Here is a 16,835-nt window from a genome sequence, read left to right as displayed (position 1 = left end):
TGCCTGCGCTTGGTTTCTGCATGCTCTCGGTGACGAGACTCGAAGTGCTCAGCGCCCTCCTGGATGCAATTCCTCCACTTAGGGCGGTCTTTGGCCAGGGATTTCAGGTGTCGGTGGAGATGTTGCACTTTATCAGGGAGGCTTTGAGGGTGTCCTTGTAACGTTTCCTCTGCCCACCTTTGGCTCGCTTGCCGTGAAGGAGTTCCGAGTAGAGCGCTTTCTTTGGGAGTGTGTGTCTGGCATGCAAACTATGTGGCCTGCCCAACGGAGCTGATCAAGTGTGGTCAGTGCTTCAATGCTGGGGATGTTGGCCTGGTGGAGAACGCTAGAAAGTGAAGTGGTGACAACCTTCTTGTTGAGCACCCAAACTGTAATTTGCATTTTACAAAAGAACAGAGGGATTACCACTGTATCCTTTAGGTGTCAACCGTGGCTCAGTGGGCAGCACTCTTGCCTCTGAGTCAGAAGTTTGTGGGTTCAAGTCCCACTCCAGAGTCCTGAGCATAAAATCTAGGCTGACATTTCCAGTGCAGTGCTGAGGGAGTGCTGCACTGTCGGAGGTACTGTTTTTCAGATAAGACGATAAACTGAGGCTGCCTTCTCAGGTGAAAGTGAAATTATTTGAAGAATAAGGGAAGTTCGCCCCGATGTCCTGGGACCTTATATTTATCCCTCAACCATCACTCAAAAAAACAGATGATCTGGTCATTTATCACACTGCAATTTACCCAGGGGGCTGCCATGGTGCATTTATCCTGAGACATGATGGGATGGCTTCTGGGGAACCAGGGATACTGCTACCGATATCCCTATGTAAGCCCACAAGATCCCATCTTCACAGATATAACCGAAGCCAGGAGACCACCAGGATCATTATAGAACACACCATAGGGGTGCTGAGATTTAGGTGTTTCAGCCGCTCAAGGGGCTAATTACAATATGCCCCAGTTAAAGTCTCTTGCATTATCGTGTACTGCATGCTGTAAAAAGTTACATTGCAGAAAGGCCTGCATTTGGAGGAGGCAGAACAGCAGCAGCACTGTGTGTTCTCGTGATCAAGGAAGACCAGGGGAAAGGGGAGCAATCAGAAGAAAGAGAGCCAGCACATCACCTTGCAGCAAGAGCTGTGAGGGAACAGCACATTGCTCAATTGAGCTAATCAGAGCCCTGCTGTGAGAGATTGTACAGAGCCGTCCGATTAGCAGGCCTTGATATATCTATAGTGAGCGAGTGAGCGAGCGAGCGTGAGTGAGTTTGAGCATGAGTGAGTGTGTTTGAGCATGAGTGAGTGTGTACGAGAGTACGCGTTTGGGTGTGTGTTTGTGAGTGCGTGTGCGTGTGCAAGTGGAGCGAGGCGGAGGAGCAGTGAGAAATCGTGGCAGAGGTGAGGTGAATGAGGGTACAGGGTCCAGAAGAGGCGAGGGCCCAGGGGTAGCATGGATCAGCCCACACTGCGATATGTGTGCGCACTAGGTCCGTGCAGCAGAGCAGGTCTCCAGTCGTCTTGGTTAACTCTTACCACTGGACCAAGACCTAGCTCTGTCAAGCCCGTGTGGTGGCTGGTATGCAACGGTCACCACATGTTAAAAAAATCCATGCCCAGGCATCTTCCACCCTCTCACTTGGAGTTCAGGACTGGAACATCGGGTCATAGAAACATAAAAACATAGAAAATAGGTGCAGGAGTAGGCCATTCGGCCCTTCGAGCCTGCATCGCCATTCAATAAGATCATGGCTGATCATTCCCCCAGTACCCCTTTCCTGCTTTCTCTCCATACCCCTTGATCCGCTTAGTCGCAAGGGCCATATCTAACTCCCTCTTGAATATATCCAATGAACTGGCATCAACAACTCTCTGCGGCAGGGAATTCCACAGGTTAACAACTCTCTGAGTGAAGAAGTTTCTCCTCATCTCAGTCCTAAATGACCTACCCCTTATCCTTAGACTATGTCCCCTGGTTCTGGACTTCCCCAACATCAGGAACATTCTTCCCGCATCTAACCTGTCCCGTCAGAATCTTATATGTTTCTATGAGATCCCCTCTCATCCTTCGAAACTCCAATGAATAAAGGCCCAGTTGATCCAGTCTCTCCTCATATGACAGTCCAGCCATCCTGGGAATCAGTCTGGTGAACCATCCCTGCACTTCATTGAAACATCTGTGAACTCTTGTGGAAGCAAGTTATCCTCAGTCGAGGGACCGCCTATGATGATAATTTGTGGGAGCTTACTGTGAACAAGTTTGGCTGCTGTGTTTCCTACATTACAAGTGACTACACCTCAAAAAGTACTTCACTGGCTGTGAAGCGCTTTGAGATGCCCTGAAGTCGCTCGATTTGCCTTTTCCTATATCCTTGGTATTCCTCATTGGAGGCTTATCTACCGGATATTCTCGCATTTCACTTGCATGTTCCGTACCTAGTCAGTTCTGATTTGTTGCTGTTCAGAAAATGAGAGTCAAACAGGTGCGAAAGTGACAAAAGTGACAAAGGTACAACAGATATAGGTACACAGGAAATGTAATGGATGGAGTTTAGAAGAATGAGAGTTGATCTCATTCAAACATACAAGATTCTGAGGGGGATTGACAGGGTCGATGCTAAGAGGTTGTTCCCCCTGGCTGGAGAGTCAAGAACTGGGGGGGTAAAGTCTCAGGATAAGGGATCTGCCGTGAAATGGGGAGGAATTTCTTCACTCAGAAGGTTATGAATCTTTGGTATCTCTACCGCAGAGGGCTGTGGATCCACGGTCATTGAGTATATTCAACAACAACTTATATTTATATAGCACCTTTAGCATAGTGTAACGCCCAAAAGTGCTTCACAGGAGTATTATGAGATTAAAGAAAGTTGACACCGAGCCACACAAGGAGAAATTAGGGCAGGTGACCAAAAGCTTGGTCAAAGATGTAGGTTTTAAGGAGCGTCTTGAAGGAGGAAAGAGAAGTAGAGAGGCGGAGAAGTTTAGGCAGGGAGTTCCAGAGCTTACGGCCCCAGACAATGGCACGGCCACCGATGGTGGAGCGATTATAATCAGGGATGCTCAAGAGGACAGAATTAGAGGAGCGTATACATCTCGGGGGGGTTGCAGGTCTGGAGATTACAGCGATAGGGAGGGGGGAGGGCCATGCAGTGATTTGAAAACAAGGATGAGAATTTTGAAATTGAGATGTTGTTTAACCGGGAGCCAATGTAGGTCAGCAAGCACAGGCCCCCCCCCAAAATAAATATATATAATAAATCGATAGATTTTTGGACTCATGGGGAATCAAGTGATATGGGGATGGAGCTGGAAAGTGGAAAGTGGTCAAAGACCAGCCATGATGTTATTGAATGGTGGAGCGGGCTCGAGGGCCCATAGGGCCCAGTCCTGCTCCTAATTCTCATGTCCTTATGTATGAACAGCAGTCAACACTGTGCAGCTTTATCATTCACCCAGGTCAGATAAATACCGATGGACACAGCTCCCCGCAAACTACTTACTGACTTTCTTATGGAGAAGCTTGTGCGTTGACCAACTTCCTTTGAAGCACTCCTGAAAAAGGTAAAAAAGACAAATAAAAACTTTCATTTAACATAAACAGAAGTGAAAATGTGCAAATACACAGGCATCTATTCCGTGTGTGTATACTGTAGTTACAATTTGAAGTTCCAGCTCTAATTTTAAGATTGTGCCCCCATTGTTCTGGATTCTTCACCGGTTTCTCTCCATCTGCTCTATCGAATTGTTCTATTATTTTAAACACTAAATCAGCCTTGGCGACCGCCATAGAAAGTTTAAATCCATGTTCCCGCACATCAGCAACTTCAGATGCATGCAAGTACTAGCAAATCATATCTAGCTTCCCCGTGAATGTAACTAAGTACATGAGGGAGAAAGGAATAGAAGGATATGTTGATGGGGTGAGCTGTAGCATGGTGGGAGGAGACTGGTGTGGCACGGGTGAGCTGGGCCGAATGGCCAGTTTCTGTCCTGTAAATTCCATGAAATGCAATGTCTTAATGTGCTACATGGTGTGGTCCAGATCAGTAGCTCCCAGCTTCAATTCCCAGTCTGTGCTGGGGGATCAACCTTCACAAGCAAACCGTTGCAAGGCTGATCCATTTCCAAAAATCGATGAGAGTTGTTTCAGCCATTCCTTGCCAAATCTGGTTCAAAGCAGCTGTCGCATTGGATGTAAAAGAATTCCAATTTACTTCCAAAATTACAATTTATAGAATCAATGCGCATTTGCTCGTGTCCGTTAAAAATAGTTTAAATGATGGTCACCATTTGAAACCACTAATTTAATACATATTGGCTGCTTTAGTCTAATAACTAGACTGGATTTAGCATTCTGCAAATCTGAAGAAAAGGCAGATATGCACAAAATTACGGTTAATACTGCAAATTACTCATAGCAAGCTAACTGCTCATTTTTGAGCTTGGGAAACTCTATGGGTAGACTATGAAAAATATCTAGACATCAGATCAGACAACAACTTGTAATTATATAGTGCCTTCAACTTAGTAAAATGTCCCAAGGTGCTTCACAGGAGGGTTATAAAACAAAATTTGGAACACAAGGGGAAATTAGGGCAAATGGCCAAATGCTTAGTAGGTTTTAAGGAGCGTCTTAAAGTAGGAGAGGGGTGTTTAGGGAGGGAATTCCAGAGCTTAGGGTCTTGGCAGTGGAAGGCACGGCACCAATGGTTGAGCGATTATAATCATGGATGGGCAATGCCCATGTACAGCAATATACTGGAAGAAACTCCGTTTTATAAAAACACCCAAAACTGTAGCATGGTTTTAACTAAAATATTGCTTTCATAAAAGAAAGGTTAACGCCACTTGACGTCTTTACTCCATGAACTGTAAACCCTTTGACAAGATCATTGCGAATTTTGCAAATTAAGCACCTTTGCCTTCCCTGCGCTGGAGCAATTAGTTCAAATGTCATCGCTGGCATTTCTAATGATGTGGCTAGCAGGTGGCTCCCATAAATCACTGCGACAACCACTGCTGAAATCATATCATGCCACAGGATTTTGCATCATCGTACAGTTTATTCACTGACCCACTGGTGACCCCGCCAGCTTTACCTCAAACTATTTTGCCCACATGTTTATGCAAAGGACTGCGTGAAGTCATTAATATTTTGTTTTATTAGCGTGGCACAAGGAATCTTCGCGTAATTTTAGAGAGGAGCTTGATTTTTTTAAGCAGCGAAGATTGATGTTGACAAATGCTTTAATAAACTGCAATATGAGCTGATCATATTTCCTACAATATTAGCACTGGCAATTGCTTGCCAGATTTATGGTTAAGTGCTAAATATGATATAAAATTGGATTTTCAACTGTTGCAAAGGGCAAAATGAAGCGCTTTTATCGGAGGAAATAATTCTAGGCACAAGCTTCCAAATAGGCGTGGATCATGATCAGGAACAAAACTGTTACAATATTTATTCATTTACAAATTCACACACACATTTCTATTTATATATATATATATATATATATATATTTATATATACACGCATATATATTTATTTATATATATAAAAAGACCTATTTCCCTTAGCAGAGGGGTCAATTACCAGGGGAAGGCATAGATTTAAAGTCATTGGTAGAAGGTTTAGAGGGGATTTGAGGGGAAATCTTTCCACCCAGAGGGTGGTGGGGGTCTGGAACTCACTGCCTGAAAGGGTGGTCGAGGCTGAAACCCTCACCACATTTAAAAAGTACTTGGATGTGCACCTGAAGTGTCGTAACCTACAGGGCTACGGACCCAGAGTTGGAAAGTGGGATTAGGCTGGGGAGCTCTTTGTCGGCCGCGCGGACATGATGGGCCGAATGGCCTCCTTCTGTGCTGTAACTTTCTATGATTTTATATCGAAGTTGAATTTAAATTAGTTTTAATTGGCCTACATTATATTGTTCAATCAGACAATTCAGAAAACAGCTCGATTCGGATGAGCGAATAATTAGATAACAAGAGTTCATATTAATTCTAGTACTGCACTGAATGCTGACTTGGTGAGGAAATGCACACTCAATCTACTTCTGATAATTAAACGTCTTTTTGTGTTAAGAATTTGAATTAATTAATACTTTTATTTAAGTAATGTTAATGACAGAAAAGTGAGATTTTAGTGCTAAATATTGTTTGCATCAGATTAACTGAATTAAGCAAGGTGGAATTAAGAATGTGGCATAATTATGCGCACATAAGAACTTAAGAACCTAAGAAATAGGAGCAGGAGTTGGCCATTTGGCCCCTCGAGCCTGCTCTGCCATTCAATATCATGGCTGATCTGATCATGGACTCAGCTCCACTTCCCTGCCCGCTCCTCATAACCCTTTACTCCCTTTTCGCTCAAAAAATCTATCTATCTGCGCCGTAAATATATTCAATGACCCAGCCTCCACAGTTCTCTGGAGCAAAGAATTCCACAGATTGACAACCCTCAGAAGAAATTCCTCCTCATCTCAGTTTTAAATGGGCGGCCCCTTATTCTGAGACAATGGGCCCAAGTTTCCACATGATTCGCGCCTGATTTTTAGGAGCAACTGGTGGAGAACGGACTATTTTAGAAATCGCAATTCTCCACATTTTTTTTTCTGCAGTTCTAGTCAGGTAGAACAGTTCTAGTTTAGAACAGAATTTTTTCTTCAAAAGGGGGCGTGTCCGGCCACTGACGCCTGATTTGAAAGTTTCCACAGTGAAAATGTACTCCAAACTAAAGTAGAATGGCGCCAGTGAAGATTTTTGTAGAACTGAAAAAACCTGTTCTACACATTAAAAAATCAGGCGCAGGTTACAAATTAGGCGCCCAGAACGAGGTGGGGGGGGGAAGGGAACTCATTAAATTTGACAATAAATCCTTATTTATACTTCTACAAATAAATCCAACCTGAATAAACATTTATAAGCCAAGAAAAGATTAAATAAACCATCTTTCTACCTGTGTGAAAGTGCTTCAGCCAGGGTTAATTCTGCAGCTGTTCGTGCCGCTGAGCGAGGGAGGGAAAGAGAGAGAGAGAGGGGAGGGAGAGAGAGAGAGGGGAGGGAGAGAGAGAGAGGGGAGGGAGAGAGAGAGAGGGGAGGGAGAGAGAGAGAGGGGAGGGAGAGAGAGAGAGGGGAGGGAGAGAGAGAGAGGGGAGGGAGAGAGAGAGAGGGGAGGGAGAGAGAGAGAGGGGAGGGAGAGAGAGAGAGGGGAGGGAGAGAGAGAGAGGGGAGGGAGAGAGAGAGAGGGGAGGGAGAGAGAGAGAGGGGAGGGAGAGAGAGAGAGGGGAGGGAGAGAGAGAGAGGGGAGGGAGAGAGAGGGGAGGGAGGGAGAGAGAGGGGAGGGAGAGAGAGAGAGGGGAGGGAGAGAGAGAGAGGGGAGGGAGAGAGAGAGAGGGGAGGGAGAGAGAGAGAGGGGAGGGAGAGAGAGAGAGGGGAGGGAGAGAGAGAGAGAGGGGAGGGAGAGAGAGAGAGGGGAGGGAGAGAGAGAGAGGGGAGGGAGAGAGAGAGAGGGGAGGGAGAGAGAGAGAGGGGAGGGAGAGAGAGAGAGGGGAGGGAGAGAGAGAGAGGGAAGGGAGAGAGAGAGAGGGAAGGGAGAGAGAGAGAGGGAAGGGAGAGAGAGAGAGGGGAGGGAGAGAGAGAGAGGGGAGGGAGAGAGAGAGAGGGGAGGGAGAGAGAGAGAGGGGAGGGAGAGAGAGAGAGGGGAGGGAGAGAGAGAGAGGGGAGGGAGAGAGAGAGAGGGGAGGGAGAGAGAGAGAGGGGAGGGAGAGAGAGAGAGGGGAGGGAGAGAGAGAGAGGGGAGGGAGAGAGAGAGAGGGGAGGGAGAGAGAGAGAGGGGAGGGAGAGAGAGAGAGGGGAGGGAGAGAGAGAGAGGGGAGGGAGAGAGAGAGAGGGGAGGGAGAGAGAGAGAGGGGAGGGAGAGAGAGAGAGGGGAGGGAGAGAGAGAGAGGGGAGGGAGAGAGAGAGAGGGGAGGGAGAGAGAGAGAGGGGAGGGAGAGAGAGGGGGGAGGGAGAGAGAGGGGGGAGGGAGAGAGAGGGGGGAGGGAGAGAGAGGGGGGAGGGAGAGAGAGGGGGGAGGGAGAGAGAGGGGGGAGGGAGAGAGAAGGGGGAGGGAGAGAGAGAGGGGAGGGAGAGAGAGAGGGGAGGGAGAGAGAGAGGGGAGGGAGATAGAGAGAGAGAGAGGGGAGAGAGGGAGGGAGGGAGAGAGAGAGGGAGGGAGGGAGGGGAGGTCGGGGGAGCGGGCCTCGGGTCTCTGTCGGGGCGGGGGGGAGCGGGTCTCGGGTGTCGGGTCGGGGGGGGGGGAGCGGGTCTCGGGTGTCAGGTCGGGGCGGGGGGGGAGCGGGACTCGGGTCGGGGGGGGGGGGCGGGAGCGGGAGCGGGTCTCCGTCGGGGCGGGAGCGGGTGTCGGGTCGGGTCTGGTCGGCGGGGGGGGGAGCGAGTGTCGGGTCGGGTCGGGGCGGGGGGGGGGGGGAGCGGGTGTCGGGTCTGGTCGGCGGGGGGGGAGCGAGTGTCGGGTCGGGTCGGGGCGGGGGGGGGGGGGGGGGGGGGGAGCGGGTGTCGGGTCTGGTCGGCGGGGGGGGGGGGGGGGGGGAGCGGGTGTCGGGTCTGGTCGGCGGGGGAGCAGGAGCTGGCCGTGGGAGGAGCCTTATTCACGCAGCCCCAGTGAGGCCATTGGGCCAGGGCTAGGGGCTGTGTGCTTCGGGCCCCTCCCACACAGTTCGGCGCCTGGAGCTACTGCACTTGCGTGCCGACTGTAGCGCACATGTGCAGAGGTCCCGGCACTGTTTTCAGCGCAAGGACCTGGCTCCGCCCCCCCACAGCTCGTGCCGGCTGCGCCGAGTGCCACAGGACCTGTAAGTTGGTGGAGACTACTGAGGATTTTTTTAGGCGCCGTTTTAGGCGCGAAAAACGGGCGCCCAGCTCGGAGGGGCGCCCGTTTTTTTTCTTGTGGAAACTTGGGCCCATTGTCCCTAGTTTTAGTTTCGCCGACGAGTGGAAATATTCTCTCTGCATCCACCTTGTCGAGCCCCCTCATTATCTTATAAGTTTCACTAAGATCACCTCTCATTCTTCTGAACTCCAATGTGAATAGGCCCAACCTACTCAACTTATCCTCATAAGTCAACCCCCTCATCCCCGGAATCAACCGAGTGAACCTTCTCTCAACTGCCTCCAATGCAAGTATATCCTTCCTTAAATACGGAGACCAAAACTGTGTGCAGTACTCTAGGTGTGGCCTCACCAATACCCTGTAGAGGTGTAGCAGGACTTCGCTGCTTTTATATTCTATTCCCCTTGCAATAAAGGCCAATTCCATTTGCCTTCCTGATTATTTGTTGTACCTGCATACTAACGTTTTGTGTTTCATGCACAAGGACCCCCAGGTCCCTCTGTACTGCAGCACTTTGCAATTTTTCTCCATTTAAATTATAATTTGCTTTTCTATTATTTCTGCCAAAGTGGATAACCTCACATTTTCCCACATTATACTCCATCTGACAAATTTTTGCCCACTCTTAGTCTGTCTATATCCCTTTGCAGATTTTGTGTATCCTCCTCACAATTTGCTTTCCCATCCATCTTTGTATCATCAGCAAACTTGACTACCTGATTTAGTTAACTGATCAATTTGAACAAATGATCAGTTAACTAAATCAGTAGTCAAGTTTGCTCAAGACTTTTCGCACCAATTTCTTTAAAAAAAAATGTATTAATACTATTAGCTGTCAGCCTTGGCTCAGTGGGTCGCACTCTTGCACTTGATTCAGAAGGTCATGGGTTAGAGCCCTACTCCTGGACATGAGTACATAGTCTAAGCTGACACTCCAGTGCAGTGCTGAGGGAATGCTATATTGTCAGAGGTACCATCTTTCGGAATAGACGTTAAACCGAGGCCCCGGCTACTCTGTCAGGCGAACGTACATGATCCCACACACGCCACTATTCCTGGTGTCCTGGGGCCAATATTTATATCTCAACTAACGTTACTAAAAACAGATTATCTGGTCATTCTCAAATTGCTGTTTGTGGGAACTTGCTGTGTGCAAATTGGCTGCCACATTTCCCACATTACAACAGTGACTACACTTCAAAAGTACTTCACTGGTTGTGAAGCACTTTGGGACGACTTCAGGTTGTGAAAGACGCTATATAAATACACGTTCTTTCTCTTTTCTAAGTATGCTATATAAACCAGAAGGCCTGGAGTTTGAACCGTGCTAAGTTCAATAATACAACCATCTTTTGGGATACTACAAATAGACATCGTGCCCAGGGCTTATTAAAACAAATAAGGTTCCTGATCGTTACCCACTGGTAGCTTTTGATTCAAAGTGCACGCCTGTGGACTTCGAATATAAAAAGGACTGGGCTTCAATGTGATGGACTTCAAGCTTGAATAACCTTCCAACATCCAGTGCGCTTACACTCACTTGTAGAGGACGACAACTTGCGCTCACGGAACAACAGCTCCCAAATATTGTATTTAAATTTAGAGAAGAGTACTGAATCAAATGTCTGAGCTCTTCCGTGGCAGCAGACCAGAGCAAGGCTTTAGTTGATTTTTTTCTTATTATCCCCTTCTTTGGGCAAGTTGGTGATGTAGCCAAATGAACATAAGAATTAGGAACATGAGTAGGCCATCTAGCCCCTCGAGCCTGCTCCGCCATTCAAAGAAAATCATGGCTGATCTGGCCGTGGACTCAGCTCCACTTACCTGCCCGCTCCCCATAACCCTTAATTCCCTTATTGGTTAAAAATTGGTAAAAAAAAATGATGCAAATTCGACTGCTCTCTCAGCTGAGATCAGCCCTGCTCAGCATTGACCTACACCACCCTGCTCCGGGAGGCTCAGAAACAAACTGGGATGTGCAATCAGCCAATTCTTTATTTTAATTAATAAATTTCAACTATTCCAGAACGCCACTGCCCACTTCCTGTGCAGCAGGAAATCCTGTTCACCTATCTCTCCTATCGTTTCTGGCCACCATTGCTTATTCATATCCCTGGCACCGGTTTCAAAAACCCTCATCTTCCAATTCTGGGCACCGCACTTTAGGATGGATGTGAAGGCGTTGGGAGTCAGTGCAGGAGATTTACTGGAATGGCTCCAGGGATGAGGGACTTCAGTTACGTGGATAGACTGGAGAAGCTGGGGTTGTCCGCCTTAGAGCAGAGAAGGTTGAGAGGAGATGTGATGGAGGTGTTCAAAATCACGAAGGGTTTAGACAGAGTAAATAAGGAGAAACTGTTCCCATTGGTGGAAGGGTACGGATTTAAGTGATTGGCAAAAGAACCAGAGGCGACATGAGGAAATACTGTTTTATGCAAAGAGTGGTTAGGATTTGGAGTGGATACAGATTCAATAATAGCTGTCAAAAGGGAATTGGATAAATACTTGAAAGAGAAAAAATTGCAGAGATATGGTGAAAGAGCTGAGTGGGTGAGATTAAGTGGACTTGGAAAGAGCCAGCGCAGACTCGATGGGCCGAATGGCCTCCTTCTGTGCTGTACAACTCTATGATTTCATGATAAATCCCTCCATGGCTGCATAGCTGATCCCACCCTCCTCCAGTCTAGTTGCACCCGGTGTTCTTCCAACTTTGAACTACAGTAGGCATTTCCCCCTCACTCTATTCGAACACCTTTGACAAAGCGATTGGCCACCTGCCCCCGCTGCCCCTCCCCCTTCACTCCCATTCTCTTCCCAGACCCCTTTGCCGTTCGACACTGCTACCAGCTTCAAAGGCCGCACCCCCTTCTCCCCCCCCCCCCCCCCTTAAAACACCTCGGGCCACCTTGCCTAATACCCCTCCAACTCAAGTCTAGAGTTGCACAGTGCCTATTTTACCGACCATTTCATCAATCCAAAGCACCTCCGGAAAGCGGGGGGAAAAAATAGTTGATTTTAGTCGCTTTGTTTTCATAAATAAGCATAATTGAACTAAAATGAGAAAAGTACATTTTCAGCCTGACTGGACTGCACGAAACAAACACACACAACATGCAGAAGGCGAAGATCAGCAAGTCTAAAGCAACACTCAAGCAGGTCAGGAAGCATCCATGGAGCGAGCAACAGAGTTAACATTTCAGATCGGTGACATTTCATCAGGACTGGAAAACGTTGAGATATAATAGGTTTGAAGCAAGTACAGAAGCAGGGAAGGGGGACGAGGGGCAAGAAAAAATAGGGAAGGTCTGTGATAGGGTGGGAGGCGGGAGGGATTGATGACAAAAGGGATAGCAATGGGACAAGTAAAGAAACCAAAGTTGGATCTCGAAGAGGTGAAAATGGGAAATAGCAGAACCAACATTAGCTGTCTGAAAAAATGGGAGTGGTGGCTATTATCTGAAATTGTTGAACTCGATGTTGAGTCCGGAAGGCTGGAAAGTGCCTAATGGAAAGATGAGGTACTGTTCCTCAAGCTTGTGTTGATCTGAAGCTAGAGTCTAAAGCTTTAACTGTATCGCCAAAAGACACACAAAGATTTTAATATGTTTACAATTTATCGCCACACAATGCAGCCAATGCCATAATCTTTAACACATCATGGCACCACTTGGTATGAGTTATCATAACCTTTCTGCATTTTTTAAAAATCTATATTTTCCAAAATATTGGCCCCAAGTTTCCACATGATTTGCTCCTGATTTTTAGGAGCAACAGGTGTCGAACGGAGTATCTTAGAAATCAGAATTCTCGTCATTTAGTTTGCTCCAGTTCTAGTCAGTTAGAACAGTTTCACTTTGGAACAGAATTTTTTTTCAAAAGGGGGCATGTCCGGCCACTTACGCCTGATTTCAAAGTTTCGTGAGTGAAAACTTACTCCAAACTAACTTAGAATGGAGTAAGTGAAGATTTTTGTACGCTCGAAAAAACCTTGTCTACACTTTAGAAAATCAGGCGTAGGGAATGGTTGGGGGGGAGGGGGGAATTAAAGGGAAGTTTACAAACATTAAACACTTCAGTTTTACAAATAAAGAGCCATCATCAATAATAAATGATAAACATAGAAACATAGAAAATAGGTGCAGGAGTAGGCCATTCGGCCCTTCTAGCCTGCACCGCCATTCAATGAGTTCATGGCTGAACATGCAACTTCAGTACCCCATTCCTGCTTTCTCACCATACCCTTGATTCCCCTCGTAGTAAGGACTTCATCTAACTCCTTTTTGAATATATTTAGTGAATTGGCCTCAACAACTTTCTGTGGTAGAGAATTCCACAGGTTCACCACTCTCTGGGTGAAGAAATTCCTCCTCATCTCGGTCCTAAATGGCTTCCCCCTTATCCTCAGACTGTGTCCCCTGGTTCTGGACTTCCCCAACATTGGGAACATTCTTCCTGCATCTAACCTGTCTAACCCCGTCAGAATTTTAAACGTTTCTATGAGGTCCCCTCTCATTCTTCTGAACTCCAGTGAATACAAGCCCAGTTGATCCAGTCTTTCTTGATGGGTCAGTCCCGCCATCCCGGGAATCAGTCTGGTGAACCTTCGCTGCACTCCCTCAATAGCAAGAATGTCCTTCCTCAGGTTAGGAGACCAAAACTGTACACAATACTCCAGGTGTGGCCTCACCAAGGCCCTATACAATTGTAGCAACACCTCCCTGCCCTTGTACTCAAATCCCCTCGCTATGAAGGCCAACATGCCATTTGCTTTCTTAACCGCCTGCTGTACCTGCATGCCAACCTTCAATGACTGATGTACCATGACACCCAGGTCTCTTTGCACCTGCCCTTTTCCTAATCTGTCACCATTCAGATAATAGTCTGTCTCTCTGTTTTTACCACCAAAGTGGATAACCTCACATTTATCCACATTATACTTCATCTGCCATGCATTTGCCCACTCACCTAACCTATCCAAGTCGCTCTGCAGCCTCATAGAATCCTCCTTGCAGCTCACACTGCCACCCAACTTAGTGTCATCCGCAAATTTGGAGATACCACATTTAATCCCCTCGTCTAAATCATTAATGTACAGTGTAAACAGCTGGGGCCCCAGCACAGAACCTTGCGGTACCCCACTAGTCACTGCCTGCCATTCTGAAAAGTCCCCATTTACTCCTACTCTTTGCTTCCTGTCTGACAACCAGTTCTCAATCCATGTCAGCACACTACCCCCAATCCCATGTGCTTTAACTTTGCACATTAATCTCTTGTGTGGGACCTTGTCGAAAGCCTTCTGAAAGTCCAAATATACCACATCAACTGGTTCTCCCTTGTCCACTCTACTGGAAACATCCTCAAAAAATTCCAGAAGATTTGTCAAGCATGATTTCCCTTTCACAAATCCATGCTGACTTGGACCTATCATATTACCTCTTTCCAAATGCACTGCGATGACATCCTTAATAATTGATTCCATCATTTTACCCACTACCGATGTCAGGCTGACCGGTCTGTAATTCCCTGTTTTCTCTCTCCCTCCTTTTTTAAAAAGTGGGGTTACATTGGCTACCCTCCACTCCATAGGAACTGATCCAGAGTCAATGGAATGTTGGAAAATGACTGTCAATGCATCCACTATTTCCAAGGCCACCTCCTTAAGTACTCTGGGATGCAGTCCATCAGGCCCTGGGGATTTATCGGCCTTTAATCCCATCAATTTCCCCAACACAATTTCCCGACTAATAAGGATTTCCCTCAGTTCCTCCTCCTTACTAGACCCTCCGACCCCTTTTATATCCGGAAGGTTGTTTGTGTCCTCCTCAGTGAATACCGAACCAAAGTACTTGTTCAATTGGTCCGCCATTTCTTTGTTCCCCGTTATGACTTCCCCTGATTCTGACTGCAGGGGACCTACGTTTGTCTTTACTAACCTTTTTCTCTTTACATATCTATAGAAACTTTTGCAATCCGTCTTAATGTTCCCTGCAAGCTTCTTCTCGTACTCCATTTTCCCTGCCCTAATCAAACCCTTTGTCCTCCTCTGCTGAGTTCTAAATTTCTCCCAGTCCCCGGGTTCTCTGCTATTTCTGGCCAATTTGTATGCCACTTCCTTGGCTTTAATGCTATCCCTGATTTCCCTTGATAGCCACGGTTGAGCCACCTTCCCTTTTTTATTTTTACGACAGACAGGAATGTACAATTGTTGTAGTTCATCCATGCGGTCTCTAAATGTCTGCCATTGCCCATCCACAGTCAACCCCTTCAGTATCATTCGCCAATCTATCCTAGCCAATTCACGCCTCATACCTTCAAAGTTACCCTTCTTTAAGTTCTGGACCATGGTCTCTGAATTAACTGTTTCATTCTCCATCCTAATGCAGAATTCCACCAATAAATACATCAATAAATCAACCAATCAAAAATAATTAATAAGAATTTTTTTTTTAAAATCAATAAATAAAACATTTTCTACTTACCGACTGCAGCACCAGGAGCCCTCCAGCAGCGTGCTGGGATGCCCCCCCCCCCACAGTGTGTCTCTTTCAGTGTCTCTATCTCTCTGTCTGTCTGTGTGTCTCTCATTGTCTGTCAGTGTCTGTGCTTCTGACGGGAGGAGGGGCGGGGGGGAGAAGGGGCGGGGGGGAGAAGGGGCGGGGGGGAGAAGGGGCGGGGGGGAGAAGGGGCGGGGGGGAGAAGGGGCGGGGGGGAGAAGGGGCGGGGGGGAGAAGGGGCGGGGGGGAGAAGGGGCGGGGGGGAGAAGGGGCGGGGGGGAGAAGGGGCGGGGGGGAGAAGGGGCGGGGGGAGAAGGGGCGGGGGGGAGAAGGGGCGGGGGGGAGAAGGGGCGGGGGGGAGAAGGGGCGGGGGGGAGAAGGGGCGGGGGGGAGAAGGGGCGGGGGGGAGAAGGGGCGGGGGGGAGAAGGGGCGGGGGGGAGAAGGGGCGGGGGGGGAGAAGGGGCGGGGGGGGAGAAGGGGCGGGGGGGAGAAGGGGCGGGGGGGAGAAGGGGGGGAGGCGGGGGGGAGAAGGGGGAGGGGGGGGGGAGAAGGGGGAGGGGTGGGGGGGAGAAGGGGGAGGGGTGGGGGGAGAAGGGGGGAGAAGCGGGAGGGGTGGGGGGAGGAGGAAGGAGATTGGGGGGGGGAAGGAAGGAGATTGGGGGGGGAGGAAGGAGATTGGGGGGGGAGGAAGGAGATTGGGGGGGAGGAAGGAGATTGGGGGGGAGGAAGGAGATTGGGGGGGGAGGAAGGAGATTGGGGGGGGGAGGAAGGAGATTGGGGGGGGAGGAAGGAGATTGGGGGGGGAGGAAGGAGATTGGGGGGGGAGGAAGGAGATTGGGGGGGGAGGAAGGAGATTGGGGGGGGAGGAAGGAGATTGGGGGGGGAGGAAGGAGATTGGGGGGGGAGGAAGGAGATTGGGGGGGGAGGAAGGAGATTGGGGGGGGAGGAAGGAGATTGGGGGGGGAGGAAGGAGATTGGGGGGGGAGGAAGGAGATTGGGGGGGGAGGAAGGAGATTGGGGGGGAGGAAGGAGATTGGGGGGGGAGGAAGGAGATTGGGGGGGGAGGAAGGAGATTGGGGGGGGAGGAAGGAGATTGGGGGGGGAGGAAGGAGATTGGGGGGGGAGGAAGGAGATTGGGGGGGGAGGAAGGAGATTGGGGGGGGGAGGAAGGAGATTGGGGGGGGAGGAAGGAGATTGGGGGGGGAGGAAGGAGATTGGGGGGGAGGAAGGAGATTGGGGGGGGAGGAAGGAGATTGGGGGGGGGAGGAAGGAGAGTGGGGGGGGAGGAAGGAGATTGGGGGGTGGGAGGAAGGAGATTGGGGGGGAGGAAGGAGATTGGGGGGGGGAGGAAGGAGATTGGGGGGGGAGGAAGGAGATGGGGGGGGAGGAAGGAGATTGGGGGGGGAGGAAGGAGATTGGGGGGGGAGGAAGGAGATTGGGGGGGAGGAAGGAGATTGGGGG

The 16,835-nt window shown here is 48.8% G+C and overlaps 1 protein-coding gene across 1 annotated transcript in view; it reads right to left on the bottom strand.

Annotated features, from left to right (window-relative positions):
• Positions 1-10,718, bottom strand: part of metap1 (methionyl aminopeptidase 1) — a 44,155-nt gene extending 33,437 nt beyond the window's left edge. The window contains exons 1-2 of the mRNA XM_070862539.1: positions 10,704-10,718; positions 3,484-3,535 (exon numbers count right to left, since the gene is read on the bottom strand). Of these exons, the coding sequence (XP_070718640.1) occupies positions 3,484-3,535; positions 10,704-10,718 (67 nt within the window). The remainder of the gene's footprint in view (positions 1-3,483; positions 3,536-10,703) is intronic.
• Between the last annotated feature and the right edge of the window lie 6,117 nt (positions 10,719-16,835).

Source organism: Pristiophorus japonicus, chromosome 2 (genome assembly GCF_044704955.1).
Source record: "Pristiophorus japonicus isolate sPriJap1 chromosome 2, sPriJap1.hap1, whole genome shotgun sequence".
In the NCBI taxonomy this organism is placed as follows: domain Eukaryota; kingdom Metazoa; phylum Chordata; class Chondrichthyes; family Pristiophoridae; genus Pristiophorus; species Pristiophorus japonicus.
The sequence above is the reverse complement of the archived record's forward strand: the minus strand, read 5'-3'. Positions and strand labels throughout refer to the sequence as shown.